Source organism: Dermacentor silvarum, chromosome 1, assembly GCF_013339745.2.
Source record: "Dermacentor silvarum isolate Dsil-2018 chromosome 1, BIME_Dsil_1.4, whole genome shotgun sequence".
Lineage (NCBI taxonomy): Eukaryota > Metazoa > Arthropoda > Arachnida > Ixodida > Ixodidae > Dermacentor > Dermacentor silvarum.
Genome location: NC_051154.1, coordinates 114,129,274 through 114,147,023, shown reverse-complemented (window position 1 = coordinate 114,147,023; position 17,750 = coordinate 114,129,274). Strand labels below are relative to the sequence as shown.

Genomic DNA, 17,750 nt, shown 5'->3' with positions numbered 1-17,750 from the left:
TTTTTGAACGCTACCTACGTAAACACATACATCACAAGTGCTTAAAAAAAGATCTATACATATTGGCACTGATAGCTGAAAGCACAATTCAGTGAGTAGAAAAAAAATCCATGATTAGAAACGGGGCAAAGCATAAACAAGCCATGCCGGCAAAGTGAAAATCATGCGAGAAATTAATTCTCGCTAAAAAACACAGACACCCGATGTTGAGACGTAACTTGTTTTTTTTTTTTTAGATGGATCACAAAAGACGCAAAAAATCTCTGGACAAGACGAACACACAGTTTTGGTTAGCTTGTTCTCGTCTCAAGACTACTTGAGCTAAACACTAGTTTACATGTTGTACCAACAAGGCCGCAAGTCAACACTTGCTAAATGCGTTTGCTGAAAGTGAAATTCGCTGTGCCATTTAACAACGCCGTTTTACGAGTTGTAAAGACGCCGCAGAGAGCGCAGCCGTGCTAAGATGAGAGATCATTAAAACATGTGTATTTTACATATTACATGCCTCTATATTTTAGCATTTCATTCAAGCAAGAGTTACGACTGTGTTTCAATGTTTCATTTTTTATGTTGTTGTTTTTTTAATTTTTTTTTCTTTCTTCCGCTGGTTCAGTTTTCAAGTATATTCACCACACATACTTACGTTCAGAAGGACACGGGCCGTAGGACAGAATGATATCGTCCAAAGCGATCAAAGCAGTTCCTAGTGAGGCCTGGATGGACACTTGACCCTTCAAAAGGACAAAATAAACGTTATTCCATCTGCATCTCACGTTTTGACAACATGATCTTTCACACCATTGTGCAATGAGGCCACGTTTCCAACTCTTAGATTAACTACGCGCGAAGGACTTTTTTTATTATTTTTTTTACTACAAGTTATTCGGCATTTATCTTGCTTGCCTTCAGGAGACAGGGGGGTAAGGTTGCATTTGTCAAATAAAGCAGCAAACGCTAAAGAACATGTCATGAATCCCCATTATGAAGCCAGCAGCTAATGAAGCCACGGAAAGCGTAGAGGAAATCATTTGTTGTTTTAATTGAAATATAGAAGTGATAAGGTAAAAGGAAATGAAAATGAACGAAAAAATAACTTGCCTCCCGTGGGAACCAAACCCACAACCTCCGCATTACGTAATGCAGAGGGTTGTGTGTCTTTTGCTGGACATGCCACTGCTCTGTGACGTGAAATAAGCTTTGCAAGCCACTAAGGGTCGCATGACAAGAGGCCAGGGTTACATTTCGGCTCCAAACATGTCCCAGTTTCGTGGCCTAGCATAACGACTCGGTTGTGAGATTACGTTCCAGTGGATATATGGACATTGTTCCCAAGAAAGCAATGAGAAATGAAGCTAAGCAGGCGCGCTGTGCCAAATTCGCCTCGGTGACGCCTTTACTCGACGCTGCGCACATTTCACTGACTGCATAGAAGTCCGAAAGCAGTCCGTGTTGTGTGACTGCCCTGCTTACGCATGCGAACGACCGACGTTGACCACTTTGCTGGCACACATAGGCAAGCAGTCCCATCCGAAGGTGATGATTTTTAGGCCCATGGCATGACCACCGCACAATAGCAAGAATGGTTACGATGAGTCATGCTGGGTTCGATAACTGCCCTGTCTTTCGCCTCATATCTCTTCTCTCCTCTCTCTCTCTCTCGATGGACAGCTTGCACCAAGTGCAACGCTTTTACAAAACTAACATTTTTCACCAGGGGAGGAAAATGAATGGTATATTCGGGACCATAATGGATGAGAAGCGTCACTACAAGTTTAGCTGCTCGAAGCCCCATCGAGAAACAACGTTCACTGCAATCATCGTGGTCGGGCACGTAGTAAGCGACGTAGCACGAAATTACGCAAGCACTCTCTTAATTTAAGGGGAAACCTGCTGACTTCTCACTTTGCCTTTTTGTAGCCAAATCCGAATGACTTCTTGGCTCCAAGAACGTTTCAACTGATGAGAACTCGACCACCATTCACTTTCGTTGGCTGATGACACTGTCAGATTGCAGCTGAAAAAAAAAGTATTTAAAACGTAATGAAGTTCTTAAATGTATAAATGATAGTCGAAGTCCCAAGTGATTATTCCATCAGTGCGCATTAAGTGAGTCTTAGAATAGTGACATCCTTACAGAACTTCGCAAAGATAAAAAATCAATATTTTGATAGAAATACTTATTCACAACTCACCTTCTCAAGTCAACCTCAAGTAAATTTAGCATTAAAGTTACATTATGTTGTTAGTTGGTGTATTACCCGACTAACATTTAGCAGTGTGTAAAGGCATCCTTTGCTCAATTAGCAAAGAAAGTCGAGACTTCTCGCCATTCAAAATAAAAAAACAAGGTAAGGTTAGGTTCGGTTAATTAATAGCTCTCTCACGTATCAAGATTAACATAAATTCCGGGGTGTTACGTCGTCTCAAGATTCACTGATATTTTAATGACATAAGTGATCGCATTGTATTATGCTACCGGTGATCACCTGCTTGGGTGCTCCAGAACCGCGAAGTGCCAGAAGGACAGACAAGCTGCTCCGACCCAGTCCGGGTCTAGTGGGGGACTCAGTAGCATGGCCTTGAGGATGCTGTCTTTCGCTTTATTTTCCACATAGATGAACTTCCCTGGGCAAAGGAGAGCATAACGCTGGCTTTAATAGATGTACAACTCCCACCTCTGTGCACGTGTCACAAGCGCAGGATCGGTATGTGGCTACGTAGATGCCAGCCAATCCTGATCCTTGGGCATATTATTAACGAAGCCAATGGCGAAGAGCACTTACGAACAAAAGCATTGTGAATTAGACTCCTGCTTCCCAGCAATCAGTGGCTTTTTTCGCAGGCCACCACGAGTCGTACTGCCCTCTGTGCAGCGAATACAGTCGTCGTAAGGGACGGATAGGCTACGCCAAGCGATAACGTGCGTAAGGCATGTCATCTTTTATATTGGCGACTATCGATGACGCTCGCCTGGCGTAGTGCAGTGTCGTTGATAACAGTGAGCTGTGAACTCCAATTGCATAATGACGAGCACGAGGGGCGGCGACCAGCCCATCTGACAACGCAGGCTCACCCCACCCTGAGGCCAGGACATGCAGGCACAAAATTTAGCATGCAGTGAGTAGAACACTGCACGGCCCGTTTTTACGTTGGGCTGCCCGCCCGAGCCCGATCAAAACTTTTATGGCGAGACCCGGGCCCGGAAATAATGTACGTTACCCGCCCGGCCGGCCCGCCACCCCTTTACCTTAGGCCCGAGCCCGGCCCGAGCCCGGCTCGAAACCGGCCCGAAACCGGCCCGAGACCGAAAAATACATGTTTTTCAGAGTTGAGACACCCGAGAATAACTCGCTGCACGTTACATGCGCACCACCAGAAAGCGCGAGCCCGGCCTGGGCCCGCGTCAAAAAACCCGAGCCCGGCCCGGGCCCGTGAAAAAACTGCTCTACCCGGCCCGGCCCGGCCCGTGGGCCGGGCCGGGCGCGGGCTTTCGGGTAAGCCCGCGCCCGCGCTGCCCACCCTGGATTCGCCCTTGCCCTCATGTCCATTCGGCTGCACGATGATGGAAATCGAACCAGGTAGCTGACACAGCAAATGCAACTCGTAGTCTCGATGGTCGCACTTCAAATACACACCGCGCGCTTGCCGTGGTATCAATATCGTACAATTTCTTCTTATCTGAATACTCTACAAACCTTGCGATGTTCCAAGAGTGTGATCTTGACGTGGCAGCTGAGGAAGACTGCTCTCGATATCGCTGAGTAACCAAGGGGCGTCTCCCGCCTCACTGGATGTTTGCCACTTGCACAGGTGGCCATCGTCAAATCCGCAAGATACCTTCTCCCCTAAGCAGAAAGTCAAAAGGAAGTGATGATCAGTGTGAAAGCGTATATATCTTGTTTTTATAATAATTATTAATATACCCAAGTTTTAAAAATCACCTGTGGCAGATAGCCCAATTCTAGCCCTCGAGCCGAATTACTCGAAGACACGGACATTACTTGAACGAGAAATCAATATGCATAATCAAATAATTAAAAACATCACTAATTAATTTTTTAACTAATTACTTGCCCGCCGTGGTGGCTTAGCGGCTTTGGCGTTGCGCTGCTAAGGCCGAGGTAGCGGGATCAAATCCCGGCCGCGGCGGCCGCATTTCCATGGGGGCGAAATGTAAAAACGCCCGTGTACCGCGCATTGGTAGCACGTTAAAGAATCCGAGGTGGTCTAAATTAATGCGGTGTCCCACAATACGGTGTGCCTCATAATCGTATTGTGGCGTTGGGACGTAAAACCCCACAATTTAATTGTTTAAAGTGTGCGACGAGCTACATTGGGATTCCAGTCATTTTTTAGCTTCAGTGCATAAAACTGCATTTTTAAAGAAGTAAGCAGTACAACAGTGTATTCTTTAGAGTAAGTTTGGCAGTGCATATAATATATATATATATATATATATATATATATATATAAGTAGGCAAAAAGACACATGGTTGATTTTAATATTGTGGAAACGTTGGCGTGATGGGGCCCGAGAAACTTTGTGGAATCATGATTTATCCGCCGTGATCTGTCGGCCTGCAGTTCCAACCGTGGCCCCCTGCCGGATGTTTACAGCTGCTTCGTAGATAAATAGGATGTATTCGCTCATCTGAATCACTGGTATACTGACGATGCCACCCGCATATGTGGTGAAACGTTTATGTTTAGTTTTACAGCGAAACTGTTTACCTCTAGCCCCCGTATGCATCCCCCGCATGCGTTCCCAGGGGGGTTACCCTGGGCGGATTACGTCCGTATCACGGCGCGTGGACAGGAATGGAGACGATTCGACTGGACAAGGAATGGAGCCGATTGTGCACGTGGCCTGCGCTTCTGTGGTTATAACGTCACGCGCGGCTGCAGCAGCGGTTGCGGCAGATGCATGGTGCGGTGACCGCGGCGGCGCTTGTGTCGGCGTAGTGTGGTGCCGTATGAGAGAAATGTATGGTTTCATAATGTATGCAGCCCATGGTATGTAGCCTATACAGCTTCGATGGTAATCCGTCCCCATATGAATGTTGCGGCCCCACAATTTTTTTTAACGTTGCTAAGTAAAGCCAGTGCAAAGATGTTGACAAGTATGAAATGCCCTTGCTTTTGGGCCATTTTTTCAAATATCTATTTCCATTGGCATAAATAAACTTCAACCACCTTCCCAAGCGATGTCTCACAGATAGTATTCCTTAACGTGTTCATGTTTTTTCTGTAGATTACTAACTTAAGCGCGCGAATGATGGTAATGTCGACTAACAAATCAACTTATAGTTGTACTGCAAAATGCAAAAACATTAGGCAGCGGCCCTCGATATAAAGAATAATTGGATTCAGGGAAAGTACCAAGGCAATCACTTGAAAAACTGTTTACCTACGATAGAAGAAACGCAGATTTAAAAATTGCCGTATGTGTAAAGCAAAGTAACAGACATTTTAATAATATCCAACAAAAACACCCAAGAACATCACTTTGAAAATATTGCTGCAATCCCTCGCTAATTATGGCTTGATTGAAAGTTAAGGAGGGCAATTCCTCCAATTGCGAACTGCTAAACCAAGTTGCATTCTTGGGCATAGCAAGGTTGAGGAAGAAAATTACAAAATCACGTGCAATTTATTCAAATGACTAAACAGTGTGCGTTGCAGTAATTGCTTGCCTTTTTTGTCGCCGCAAGGATAGACTTCTACGTCATCAATTGCGCAGAAGAAACTGCTGCCCGATTCCACAGTCGAATAGCACAGAAAGTGAAGCTGCATGATAAACACACAAACACCCACAAAAAAAAATTAGAAAGAAACTTCAAAGCATTGCCATGGACTAATTTCTCAGGTTAGTGCGACATAGTTAAATCACATCTAAAAATAAACTGAAAAGTACTGCAACAGCAAGATACTCGAGGCTGGAGTGGCGTTATTATTATTATTATTATTATTATTATTATTATTATTATTATTATTATTATTATTATTATTATTATTATTATTATTATTATTATTATTATTATTATTTGGTAAGGACGTATTTTTGGGCTAGTTAGTTCTTCATCATCAAGTTATTATTATTTGATTTGATTTGAAAACATATACACTTGACAGGAAAGGAAAAGCGAGGATCAGGCAAGCAACTGCCACCGGAAGGGGCACAACGCCTGTCTACTCTTCAAAAAGGAGGAGATAGAAACATAGAAATGGAAGATATGAAGGAGGGGAGGGAAGAGGAAAGAAAGAGCCCACACACGCACAGTATGGCCAGTCACTGCAGGTCATGCTACTAAAGAATGTTAAAATAGAAGAAAAAATATCTGAGCTCTTGTCATTTGAAAACAGAAATAACCTACAAACGTGCACATGAACCTACGTTAGTTACTTCTAGAAAAGTAAGGAGAACACTACTGTGTTCGAACAAACCACAAATAGCTTTGAGTGTGCGTGCTTGTCGATAACTGTGCCAAGTACAAGAACTAGTCTGTGCCTGTTCGCGCACTTCTACCTACGACAGAGTTAAAACAAGTTAACCCGTCGTGGTTCAATTAACAATCGCTGTTGTGCTGCATGAATACTTTCGCACGGTTCTGAGCATTCCTAAATTTCGACCACATCTCAGACACAGTTTTGTATCACCATCGTTCCGACATGTCACCTTGCACCACTGTGAGAAAAACGAGCCTACTGGCTGCACCTACGAGTCCCATTTCGAAAGCCTTGTCGAAGCATTTTCTCACGTAATGCCCAAGATATGTCATGCAGCAGGTCAACTCCTGCATCGTTGTCTCAACCATTCAAGTTGGCGTCTTTTATTTGTGACCTACATTCTGAGACACTCGACGCGCTCGAATATTCCGAAGCACGCTGTCAAAGTCTTAGATGCAGCGACTTGATTCTCTCCGAATTATGTTTTCATTTTCAATTTTTTATTGCGATAGCAATTATATGGACACTTCCACCGGATTTCTGCCGTCGGCCGTCGTCGTCGCCGTCGCCGTGAGGTTCCGTATAGATAAAATCTTCGCCGCGTGCCGTATGCCCGAGCGGAAGCGTGCGGGGACGCACGCTGTCACGGAGAGCGAACGCACTCAATCCTCCACGCGCAAGCAAGGAAGCGGGAAGCGAGCGCCGGAGAGAGCGGGGGGGGGGGGGGGGGGGGGGGCGCACTTCTACTCTGCCAACAACCGCGCTCGTCACTCGCTCGCACCGTCTCTTATCTCCACACGGCTCTGACCTTTATGCGCTGGCTCAGTTTCCGTTGAAGCGATAGACCGCACGTACCTTCGCCGCCGCAGCTTGCTGCCAGCGTTTTGACAGTCGTTGTCTGCAGTCATTCAGTGTGATCTATTCATGTTTGTTTGTGCGCGCTCACACCACAGTTAGTAATAGTCGGGCCACATTTTCCAACGCACGCTACACATGCAATGCTGCCCGGATCGGCAGTGCAGCGCTACAGGTGTGTCCCTTCGCACGCGCTGCCCACGGGCAGCGCTTCTCATCAACACCACCGTTTCACACGCGCCTTCTCGTGGTCATCGAGTCTCTCTTCATGTCGGTCTACTTACGCCGCAGCACACCTGCTTACTTATCAGCTCATGTTTACTACAATTCATATTGCTACCAAAAGCCGCTCACCTTACTTCGTATGACATTGCTGTGTTGCTATCGCATTAATTGCTTCGCCCTTAGGGGGAAACTGTGACATTTTTTCTTTAAAAACTTTCAGCTCCTTTTTGTCGCGTTCACTTCTTCCACGTGAGTATACAGGGAATATGGTGAGCTGTCATAAACAGACTATAATAATACGCTTACTGGTTTAGACCGCCATCTGCGTGTGAATTTTGCGTATTTTTTTCTAAATTTCTCCGTATAATAAATATTCGTAATATCGGATGTAAAATAACTTAATCTTAAGCTATTTGGTCAATATTCGACGTAAATGGTACTGCGTAAAACAAAGAATAAACGGCAAAGGCACATGAAACCACAGGGCAGGATGTTATTCTATACGTCCCATCATGTCATGTGTTGTTGTGTGTATCTGTCCTTATCAGCAATAATTTATCCCGCTATCATTTGTTTTATCATCGACTTTAATTTCTCTAAGCTTTAATTTGATGTTTATTTATATTTTCTTTTTTTGCACTGTATAATGTCTAGTCTATTGTTTTGGTTTAAAAATATGTGAGGTGACCTGTACGGAAGGATCTCACACGTGCCATTTTGAATCCTACACACTGTTTTGTAATAATTTACTTAACGACAACCGAGCAAACTTACATCACAGTAACTCTTTGTTTATCACAGTAGCTCTCTCTTTATTATCAAAGATGCTCCACCTCGCCTTAAAATGTTGTAGCGTTTATCGATCGCAACAACTTGCCACAAAATTGTTTATCGACGCTGGACGTGCGCCTTTTCGTTTTGTTCATCTCTTTCGCAATATTGCCGCTGCGCACTGATTGTAACCTAACCAATCCGCACCATAGCTCGCACGTGCTCTCATGCGCAGCATCGCTACGCGAGCCTGCAACCCAAGGTTACTACGCTGAAATTGATCATAACCGTCCGGAACAGCCTTGGGTCAGACTGCTGCGAGCAGACACGATGCAACATGATATCCTTAACGCCTGCAGTTATACGCGTACTTCCAGGCAGCGTAATCGCTTGGGCACCAGTCTCGAAAACGGCATGGCGCAGGTTCAGTACCGGCTGAATTCCTTTACTTCGTCTGTTCACGACGCTGTTATATTCTCGGTTTTACCTGCGTAATGTACCACCTCTGTGAATAAAGTACGGTATGCTTCACCACCATGGGATACGGTAGGCTAACTGTGAGAACAAAATATTTGCACTTCATTGCACAAAGTAGTTGCCAAGTCAGGCGCCGCTAGAACGAGAAAACAAATAAGCCTTGGAGCCCAACGTTTCTCCTAAGAAGCGTCACTTTCCACCTATCAGAATGCGACAAACCAGGAGACTAATAACATAGCGATGAGCTTCCCTTCATTTTATTACTTTTGAATCACCCGTTGGACTTTTCAGTTGATGTCGTCGATAATGACGGCGCGATGGTGTGCAAGCCAGCTCTGATGGGCTGAAAAGTTTGACTGGATCAGAATCATTAAGCTATTCCGGACCACTTCGGTTCAATGGAAGTTCCACAGAAAACAAGATTCTCGTGATGAAACGACTTCCACATTGAAAATTAACGCTGAAGCAGTTTAATCCCAAAATAACTAGTAAAATGCTATGGTATGACAGGTGTACATACTTTCCATTCTGGAACGGCGCAAGAGAATCTCAGAATTTTCATTCACAATTGGCCGTCGATCCGAGTAATATGCGAAATAAAACAAATCCGAGTTTTTTTTATTTTTTTTCACAACAAAGATATAGACACTCACCTTGTACTTATCTGTGGCAGTATATCTGACTTCAGCCGGCGCCCACCTCATAGGTAACAACGCTGCATTCCGGCTCCAAAGCGTTTCATCCCTTTGTTCTGTACAAATTGAAAATATATTTCTTTTTAAATTAAAAGAAAACAGGTCACAGACGTAATTTCAGTTTCTTAGTCTTAATCGTGTCTTACACCTAATAAGATATTTTGCGTGGCCGTTGCGTATGGCAACCTACGCCGAGCAGATGCACAAGCGTGTACATCTTTCTGCCGTTGTTATGTGTGGCAGAAGAGCAGATGGTTGTCCATAAGCAGGTGCTGAACATACGTTGCTTCAGAGGGTTCCAGGCTGCATGAGGCTAGCGTGTTTCTTTATAATAAAGACATCGGAACGTCTGTTGAATATAGCTTGCGAGCACAATACACTTGCATACATGCGATTTCAGCCATTCAAGTAACCTTCTGAGGCTACTTCTGGACCTGGGGACGCATTCGCTAATGCCATCTTCGATGGGTCAAAGATGGTATTAGGGTAATTAAATACCATCTTACCAACTGCAAAAGCCATGTTCGTAAGCTTGACTGTCGTACGGTGTTGCTGTAGTGAAATGATAGGTAACAGAAAAGCTAAGTTGTCGAGTGCAGCTGCTGCTCTAAGCAAACTTGTAGCGGCAGCAGCATTCGCGTCGCATAAATAAAATAGCAGACGCTCGCATTCTCACGAGCGTGGTTGCTGGGCACGGCACACCCGAGCACCGGCTAGCGTTCGATAGTTTAAACCTAGTCGCTCACGTGTCCTGTCGGCTCTCTTCGGAGGCCTGTCAAGACCTACGAGTTCATATTGTCCCCCGTTGCCACAAACTCAAGAAGGCTTGCTGATGATTTCCTTACAGACTCGTAGTCTGCGCTGCAATAACCATGTCGTGGTCTACCATTTGGCAAGTTCTCACAAAGGTGGGCACTTTTTGTCGAATCGGACAGCAAACGTTTCACGTTCAATTCCCAGTGGGCTCCCTCTCACATTGGTACTATTATGATAGCAAGTATATGGGCACTCCTGGTGAACGTCCGCCATCGTCGTCGCCGTGATGTCCCGCATAAAGGTCAAGTGGGATAAGATCACGGCCACGCGCCGTGTGCTGTAGGTGGGAGGGAAAGCATGCGAGGGTGAGCCGAGAGGGATAGTGGCTTAATGCGGCGTCCTCTTTTCGCGCGAGCTACGGGGGAAGGTGAGTATAGATGCGCACCAAATTCTCGCGCGATTAAGGGGGAAGGGGGAGGAGGCAGGGCAGCGCACGTCTCCGCTTCTACTCCGGCCGTGGCTGCGCATGGCACGGCTGAGCGCGGCCGCGATCGTCCTATCTTGGAGGTAATCTGAGGTGGTTTCGAAGGTTAGCCGACCCGCGGACGGCTGATGGCTTCGTGTGCGCGTGTTCTCACGCTCACAGTTCGCGTTGAAGCGAGAGGCAGCACGAAGGGGAATTCGCTCGCCGCTGCAGCCGCTCTTCCTCACGCCAGCGTTCGGACAGCGAGTGTCCACGGTCATTGAGTGAGATGTGTTCAGATTTGCCTGTAGGCGCATGACACCGTGCTTGTTAATTTAGTTAGTAAGCGAATGTTTACAGCAGTTTATACAGCTGGTAAAACTACTAACCTTACTGCGTATAGATGTCTAATAGTTTGCTGTCGCAATCAATGCTTCTCATTTCGGGTAAAACTGCCACTTTTTTGATGCGCCGACATACGCAGCACTCACACATCACTGAAGACAGTCTCAAAGAGTAATCATGTTACGAAGATAGGCATCCGTGCCCACTTTCAGTCGCTTTGAATTCCGCCACATAAGGCCAGCATGACAAAGTGACTTCGACTACGACGACTTCAAGAATGAAGGCAGGGTCTGCCTAAGTGCCAGCGTAAGCCGGCACCTGCTCGGCTTCGCGCTACCATCTCCAGCGTTCAGGGTTTGGCTCCCACCGGCGGCAAATTGTCTTCCATTTTAATTTCTAGTTTATGCGTTATTTCTAAAATAAAAATTTTCTAAGCGTTCCATCGTGTACCAGTGGCAGCTCCACCGGAACTGTGGTACAGAATTTTCTTCATATAGGTCGACAGATGCCATATCCGTTTTGGATTTGTGAATTGACTTACACTTACTTTTGGCGCAAGCATGGAAGTTCGCATCTGGGGTAATGAGTGCTTACGGATGTCTTCAAAACTACAGTGCTCGTTTTTGAATCGGTGAGCATACTAAGCTTAGCGATCTTGTGAAGTTTTTTTTTTTTTTTTTACTTTGTAAAATTTCTCTTGCGACAAATTTTGTGCATGATTCGGCTTTCTGAAACCCGCTTCTGATCCCGCATGCGAAGTAGTCAGCTTTTCTTTCTCTTTTCTTTCTTCTTTTTTTCTTTTTCTTTTCTTTCTTTACTTCAGGATTTCAGTGCATAAAACATCGGCGCTGCTGAAAATCATCCCTAAAAATGGTCGGGGAAGTTACCTGCGGTCACGGTTTGTTGTGACGACGCCCTTGATCCCGGTTGCACGTTTCGAATAATTCGTACGAGCAGACCACGGCGCTGACTGGCGTGGGGTACTAAGTAGAAGAACCGAAGGCACTGGTTCGGACTCTCCGGCTTGCTTAAAACGGCTGATGTGAGTACTCCCGACGATTTCTCCCACTTGGATATTTTGTAAAAAGCATAACCTCCTGGAAAACAAGAAAACTTGTGCAGTCAAAAAAAGGAATGAAAAGACAAAGTGACCTCCGTGTAACTAATTTATTCTAACAACAGCTCGCGTTGCATAAAAGTTGTCCAGAACACTGAAAGACGGCGATACTGCCTGAATTCGTTTCGTTATTTATTTCATTTTTAGTTTTCCAGTTTCTCTTTTTCGGCTTTCTTTGTTACATTTGCGTGCTGTCATTTTTATTTTCTACCTTATTTTTCTAAGTTCAGTGTAGTCACTGCAAGAGTGTATACTTTCCTCCTTCTTCGTTCCACAATTACTCCAACGTAAGGAAGCCAAAACTATTTAAATGCGCAAAGTTTGTGCCCGTGGAGCATGAGAAATAGTGGAGGCGACTACGAGATAAATGCAAATGCACGCAGCCAAAGTACACAATGGTTACAGACAACACTGGGAACGGAATCTTAGGGGAAAACGTATGCTTCTTACTACATTACGATAAACTTGAAAAAGGAAAGTCCTAGGTAAATCTCAGGGGTAGCACTACTTAAAAAGGAAGAGTCGCGCAAGGATTGCATATTTTCGCGCATTATTGGAAACCACACAGATTGATATCACCATTACCATTCCGTGCTACTGCACAGGTAAAAAGGCTTCAAAAGCCGAGCAGTTGCTGGTCACAAAAGTCGCACGTCATGAAACATCTGCGAACTTAAAGAGCATCTAAAGAAAAATGTACTGCACAGGTCGTTCACCGAAGCGTGTCGGTTGCGGGCAGGAACGGTGTCGATGCACTGCGCAGGTTCACAGACACAAACCTGCGTGTCTGCAACAGAGCCTCGCACTTCCAGCCTAACCAGAGATTAAAATTCGCTTTTGCCCCGCGCTTGCGTTTTCACTCTATATCAATGCACCACACTATACATTCAGCCTACCACTATGTTATATACATGTGTCACACGCGCACTTTTTTATTATATTGAAATCAACAATCGTCGAACTTAACTGTCACTATTTGTTTTTACAGAAGAACGTTCAGATATCGGTGACTAGTTTGTTATCGACTTGACGGAAATCCGAAAATCTAGATAAAGTATAGTGTTGTCTGTTTTGTCATACGCAAGTGTTTATTTAAAGGCCGAAAGTTGGGATAGTTGGAATTTAGACAAATACATATTCCAGCGCGCAAGGAAAACGGAAGAGAGCACGTACGTAAAAGATAAAGATAGCATGAAATGAAGAAAGCTGGTTCCAGCGTTCTATCTTTCCTGTCCTATATTTTTTTACGTCTGCGCTGTCTTCTGTTTTTGTAAATACGTAAGCATTTTTATGGTTACTCAACAAGAAAACTGTCCGAGCATCCGTCCGTCCTCCGCGTCAGACGATCGCTTTCAAGTTCGAAACCTGTGGAAGAAGATGACGACGAACGCGCGAACAGTGCCACGGACGCGTCTCTTCACTGTGACTACGTGGCGTGTGCAATCAGACATGCACTAGGCACACCTTTAGTAAGCCAGAACTGTGGAGCAGCCGTGGCTTCGGATCGGAACGTCATCAGCGCACCTGACGCCACCACCTGAAGTAGTTTGCTTGCCTCATCAGTGCACGTTGCGCTGCCTTCCGCAGCAGTTCGTGTCGCCGCAGCGCTGTCGCATTTACCGTAATGGCGCCAAGATGACCGCAGCCGCTGAGCAGTGCAAGGATTACTAGCAGTGATGAGTGTGAGCACTGAATATCACGTCGTTACTACGCAATGCTTACGTATCATTCAGACGACTCCCTGAGGAGATTCTTCGTATTTTTTTTCTTACGTACTGGAACATGTCTTCGCTGTTTATTTGTTCACTCTTAAGACGCCTGCACTACGAAATCATGAAACTTGTCTGCAGCATTGTCAGTATGAATAAAACAATTACTCCATCTCCCGCTAAAGGGAACCATGTGTGGATGCGAAGCAGCGGGGAGATGGTTAGCTTGAGCGGGAGATGGTTTCGCGGCAGCGGCCCGAGCGCTCATCGCGGCGCTGCACAGGAGAGAGAATGAGGCGCGCGCGCTCCGTCATTTTCATACCGCGGAACTACCGTGGCGCCCCCAGCGGAGTATGCAGCTGTCGCCCCACCTGTAGTGCGCGCCGCTCCGGATTCCTAGAGGAGAACAAGGGGGGGGGGGGCGTAGGAGAGGAGAGAGCGGGGGAGCGGAACTACCGTGGCGCCCCCAGCGGAGTATGCAGCTGTCGCACCACCTGTCGTGCGCGCCGCTCCGGATTCCTAGAGGAGAGAAAGGGAAGCGTACGAGAGGAGAGAGAGTGGGAGGGGACGCGCATGCGCTGTGGGGGTGTGGCACGCGGGCGCCGCTCCGTACAGTAGAGGATTCCTAGAGGAGAGAAAGGGGAGCGTAGGAGAGGAGAGAGAGGGGGAGGGGACGCGCATGCGCTGTGGGGGTGTGGGACGCCGCGGGAGGGACGGACAAAGCCCCTGCCATAAGCTGATTCGCATCTAAAAATTCACCGATAATTACGATATTTCCTAATGCGAATTTTGAACGCAGCTATTTGGGTGTTTTGAATTCGCGATATATTGTGGCAAATAATTTCATTCTTAACGACAGGGTCCTCTCGGCGGCGGGGCTCAGCCTCTGCTCGGGCAGTTCGTTTAGCAGCAGCAGCAGACGAAGTATTTCCACCGGTTGCGTCGCTCATTGTTCACAAAGAAAGCGTAAACATGGGAACGCGCGGCTCGCGCGGAGCGCATTCTCTAGCGGCGGCGGCGGCGCAGGCGACGTAGCGCATGCGCAGTGGGTCCGAAGCCCACGCGAGCGCTTTGTTTCCATATATGGTATCGGTGGACGCGCTCGCCGCATGCCTGGTTGTCGCCGTAGAGCACGGCTCTTGCGGCACTCCACTTTCCTACTCACCCTTTCGCTATACTCTCCTCCTCCGCTTTCCTCCTCACGCTCTCTTTGCTCTCACCGTCTTTCATCCTTCGCTGTACTCGTTCGCTCGGTTACTCCGTGGGACGCCGACGCTCAACGCAGGAACGGGCGCCTAAGAGCTGTGCTCTAAAAAAGCGCTTGAAGACGTACTTGAGTTTTCGGCACCAAAGCCAATTTCATAAGCTAAGTTTCACCGGAATGGTACACATGCTGCCACATTGCGTTTGGCCGGTCGACGTTTTAAAGATAATTGAAACGGCTCGTGCGCATGTCAACGAAATCAACAGCGCTCGCGGATTTTCACCGTCGTTGATTCTAGTGATCAATGAAAGTGCATATGCGACGCAGTATTACTTCAAGGCAAAGTCGATCAAATGCTCCTGATGGCGAAATGCCTCTTTCTGTTACCCCTCCTTATAAATTACAAGCGTCCTGCAAAATGCGACTATAACTATCAATCTATATACCTCAGCGCTTTATGTTTGTATTTACAGGCATACATCCTAAAAATATTGTTGCGGCATCAGTGATGTCAACAAATGGTGAGCACAAAATTCGGTCTCCGTGGTACTGCACCAACAGATATCTTTCTTTTGCGCTAATGGCATCCAATTATGTGTGATCGCCTTCGCCAGATAAGATGTAGTAAAACGCTGCGCAGGCGTACACCGAAAAATGTGGGGGACAGTATGCCACGACATTTTAATCGAGTGTGTATTGCCGGTATTGCTTTCCACCGGTTCGCGGACGTGCACTACTTGGCTCCGGTTTCGTTCTTCAAGTGAGATTAGCACGTGCCTCGCTCAAGGGGCTTCATGCAAGCGTTGTTAGCATCCAGGAAGAAGGCTAATTGTTAAAGCTAATGCATGCCCGACGATCAAAGTAACCCTGCTTGACTTCGTCAGCGGGAATCTAACCCAGACAAAACGTAATTTTCCCAGAAGCGTAAAATATTTAGATTGGCAAGCAATTAATATTGACAGTATTCTTCTATATGTCAATAACAATTAAGGAGAAAAAACCTCCTTAATTGACTGTGAAACTAAAAAGAAAAAAATGACTTGAGCTGGATGACAAAGAAACATATTATAATGCCACGCTTATAACAGTGGCGGCGTGACTCGCCAGTGTAGCACCGGTGACAAGACGTCAGCTAACGAGGCATTAACAGAGAGCAAACAAATAAACGTAGCATGAGATGGTCGCGTCTAACTGCCGCTCCCGAGAACCATCAGCACCACGGCACCTTCAGCACCAAAATATTCACCCTTACATACCGTCCTTTGTTCGCGTCGTATGGTCCGCCTTAACTACGTCTTCCCAGCTACTGGTCCATGGAGGTCGTCGCAACCATTGATGTCCCTTCGGGTTGGCTGGGTCATTCGTATAGCCACAGCCTGAATTTTCAAACGTGCAGGAACCTTCTTGCGAAGCTGTAACGTTCAGGTAACAAACACGTATATATCAGAATAATGCGTGCATAAAACATGTTCAGAAAATTATTTCTAGTCCATCTTAGTCACATGGCTCATTACATCAAGATTTTCAGACAGTCTTCATCTTTGAAAAAAATGTCGTCCAGCTGATGGTCACTAGCACGACCAGACCTTTCGAAAACATCACAGCAAAGAAAAACATTTGCACGCGTCCACGTCTAGAATTAGGCGATGCATAACTTTCTGCGTGGGGAACCGGATGTGTAAAGTATACTAGCTATATGTATATGAACCGCTAACGTGTGCAGCTGTACTTCTTTTGAGCACATCATTACGTTGGTAGGATTTGAGACATAATTGGTAAAGCAACAGTGTTGGAATCGATGGGTATTTGATTTCATACTCAACCAGAGATCCAACATTAGCGATTTGTTTACCTGGCACGTGACTTCCTACGGACCATTTTTGAACGATTTCTCACCGGAAAATAAGGCTGGAAACTAGTTTGTGGCACTTGTAGGGGGGTTTATTGCCGCTAGAGCTATTTTCCCCTTCCATATGTCTCCTAAGTAGTGTTAGCGTGTGTGTAACTATGGTTCTAGTTTGTTTCGTTTAGTTTTTGTCGTTCTTCAGCATTGCCAGACCTCTTCTGCTGCACGCCTATATGAGTGTTTTTTATGTGATAACTTCTATTTTGATGACGGTATAAGCTGAAGCTTTTTTGATGACTTTATGAGAATATATTATTTTTTGTCTACGCGTTGTTTTCTTCAAATACATGCGTGAAATTTGCTGTTCCAGGTACAAATTTGACCTTTAGCATCAACAATATCACCTTTTTTTCACACCTGCGAAATAACAGGTCAGTCACCCTTTACTTTCGGAAAGCTTGCAGCTTTATGTTATGTTTACGCTAAGCTATCCCTAATGAGCATCTTGTTAAAACTTGTTTTCGTATTTTTTTTAGCACAGAAGTGTTTCTATAGGCAGTTTTTCTTTATTATTAAGCCTGCCATCTACCATCTGCTATAATACTGTCCTAATTAACTTGGAGGCTGTAAACAAAGTTTATGTTGCTCCTGGAAGAACAGGCAACCTTTTTATTACACCACGTCTCTTGCGCACGCTATATATAACTAAGAAGTACAAGGTGCCAGAATGCTGGTATGCCTCATCGAGCATCCAGCAAGCTACAGTGACCATCGCACTAGTCACTGCAAGAATTTAAAGAATGTAACCTCATATGCTACGCTTCAGTATATTTAATT

The 17,750-nt window shown here is 45.7% G+C and overlaps 1 protein-coding gene across 1 annotated transcript in view; it reads right to left on the bottom strand.

Annotated features, from left to right (window-relative positions):
• The window catches only part of LOC119454414 (MAM and LDL-receptor class A domain-containing protein 1-like), an 85,977-nt gene that overhangs the window by 34,804 nt on the left and 33,423 nt on the right, over positions 1-17,750 (bottom strand). The window contains exons 5-12 of the mRNA XM_049666837.1: positions 16,324-16,479; positions 11,925-12,134; positions 9,432-9,529; positions 5,697-5,790; positions 3,699-3,848; positions 2,490-2,628; positions 1,906-2,017; positions 647-734 (exon numbers count right to left, since the gene is read on the bottom strand). Of these exons, the coding sequence (XP_049522794.1) occupies positions 647-734; positions 1,906-2,017; positions 2,490-2,628; positions 3,699-3,848; positions 5,697-5,790; positions 9,432-9,529; positions 11,925-12,134; positions 16,324-16,479 (1,047 nt within the window). The remainder of the gene's footprint in view (positions 1-646; positions 735-1,905; positions 2,018-2,489; positions 2,629-3,698; positions 3,849-5,696; positions 5,791-9,431; positions 9,530-11,924; positions 12,135-16,323; positions 16,480-17,750) is intronic.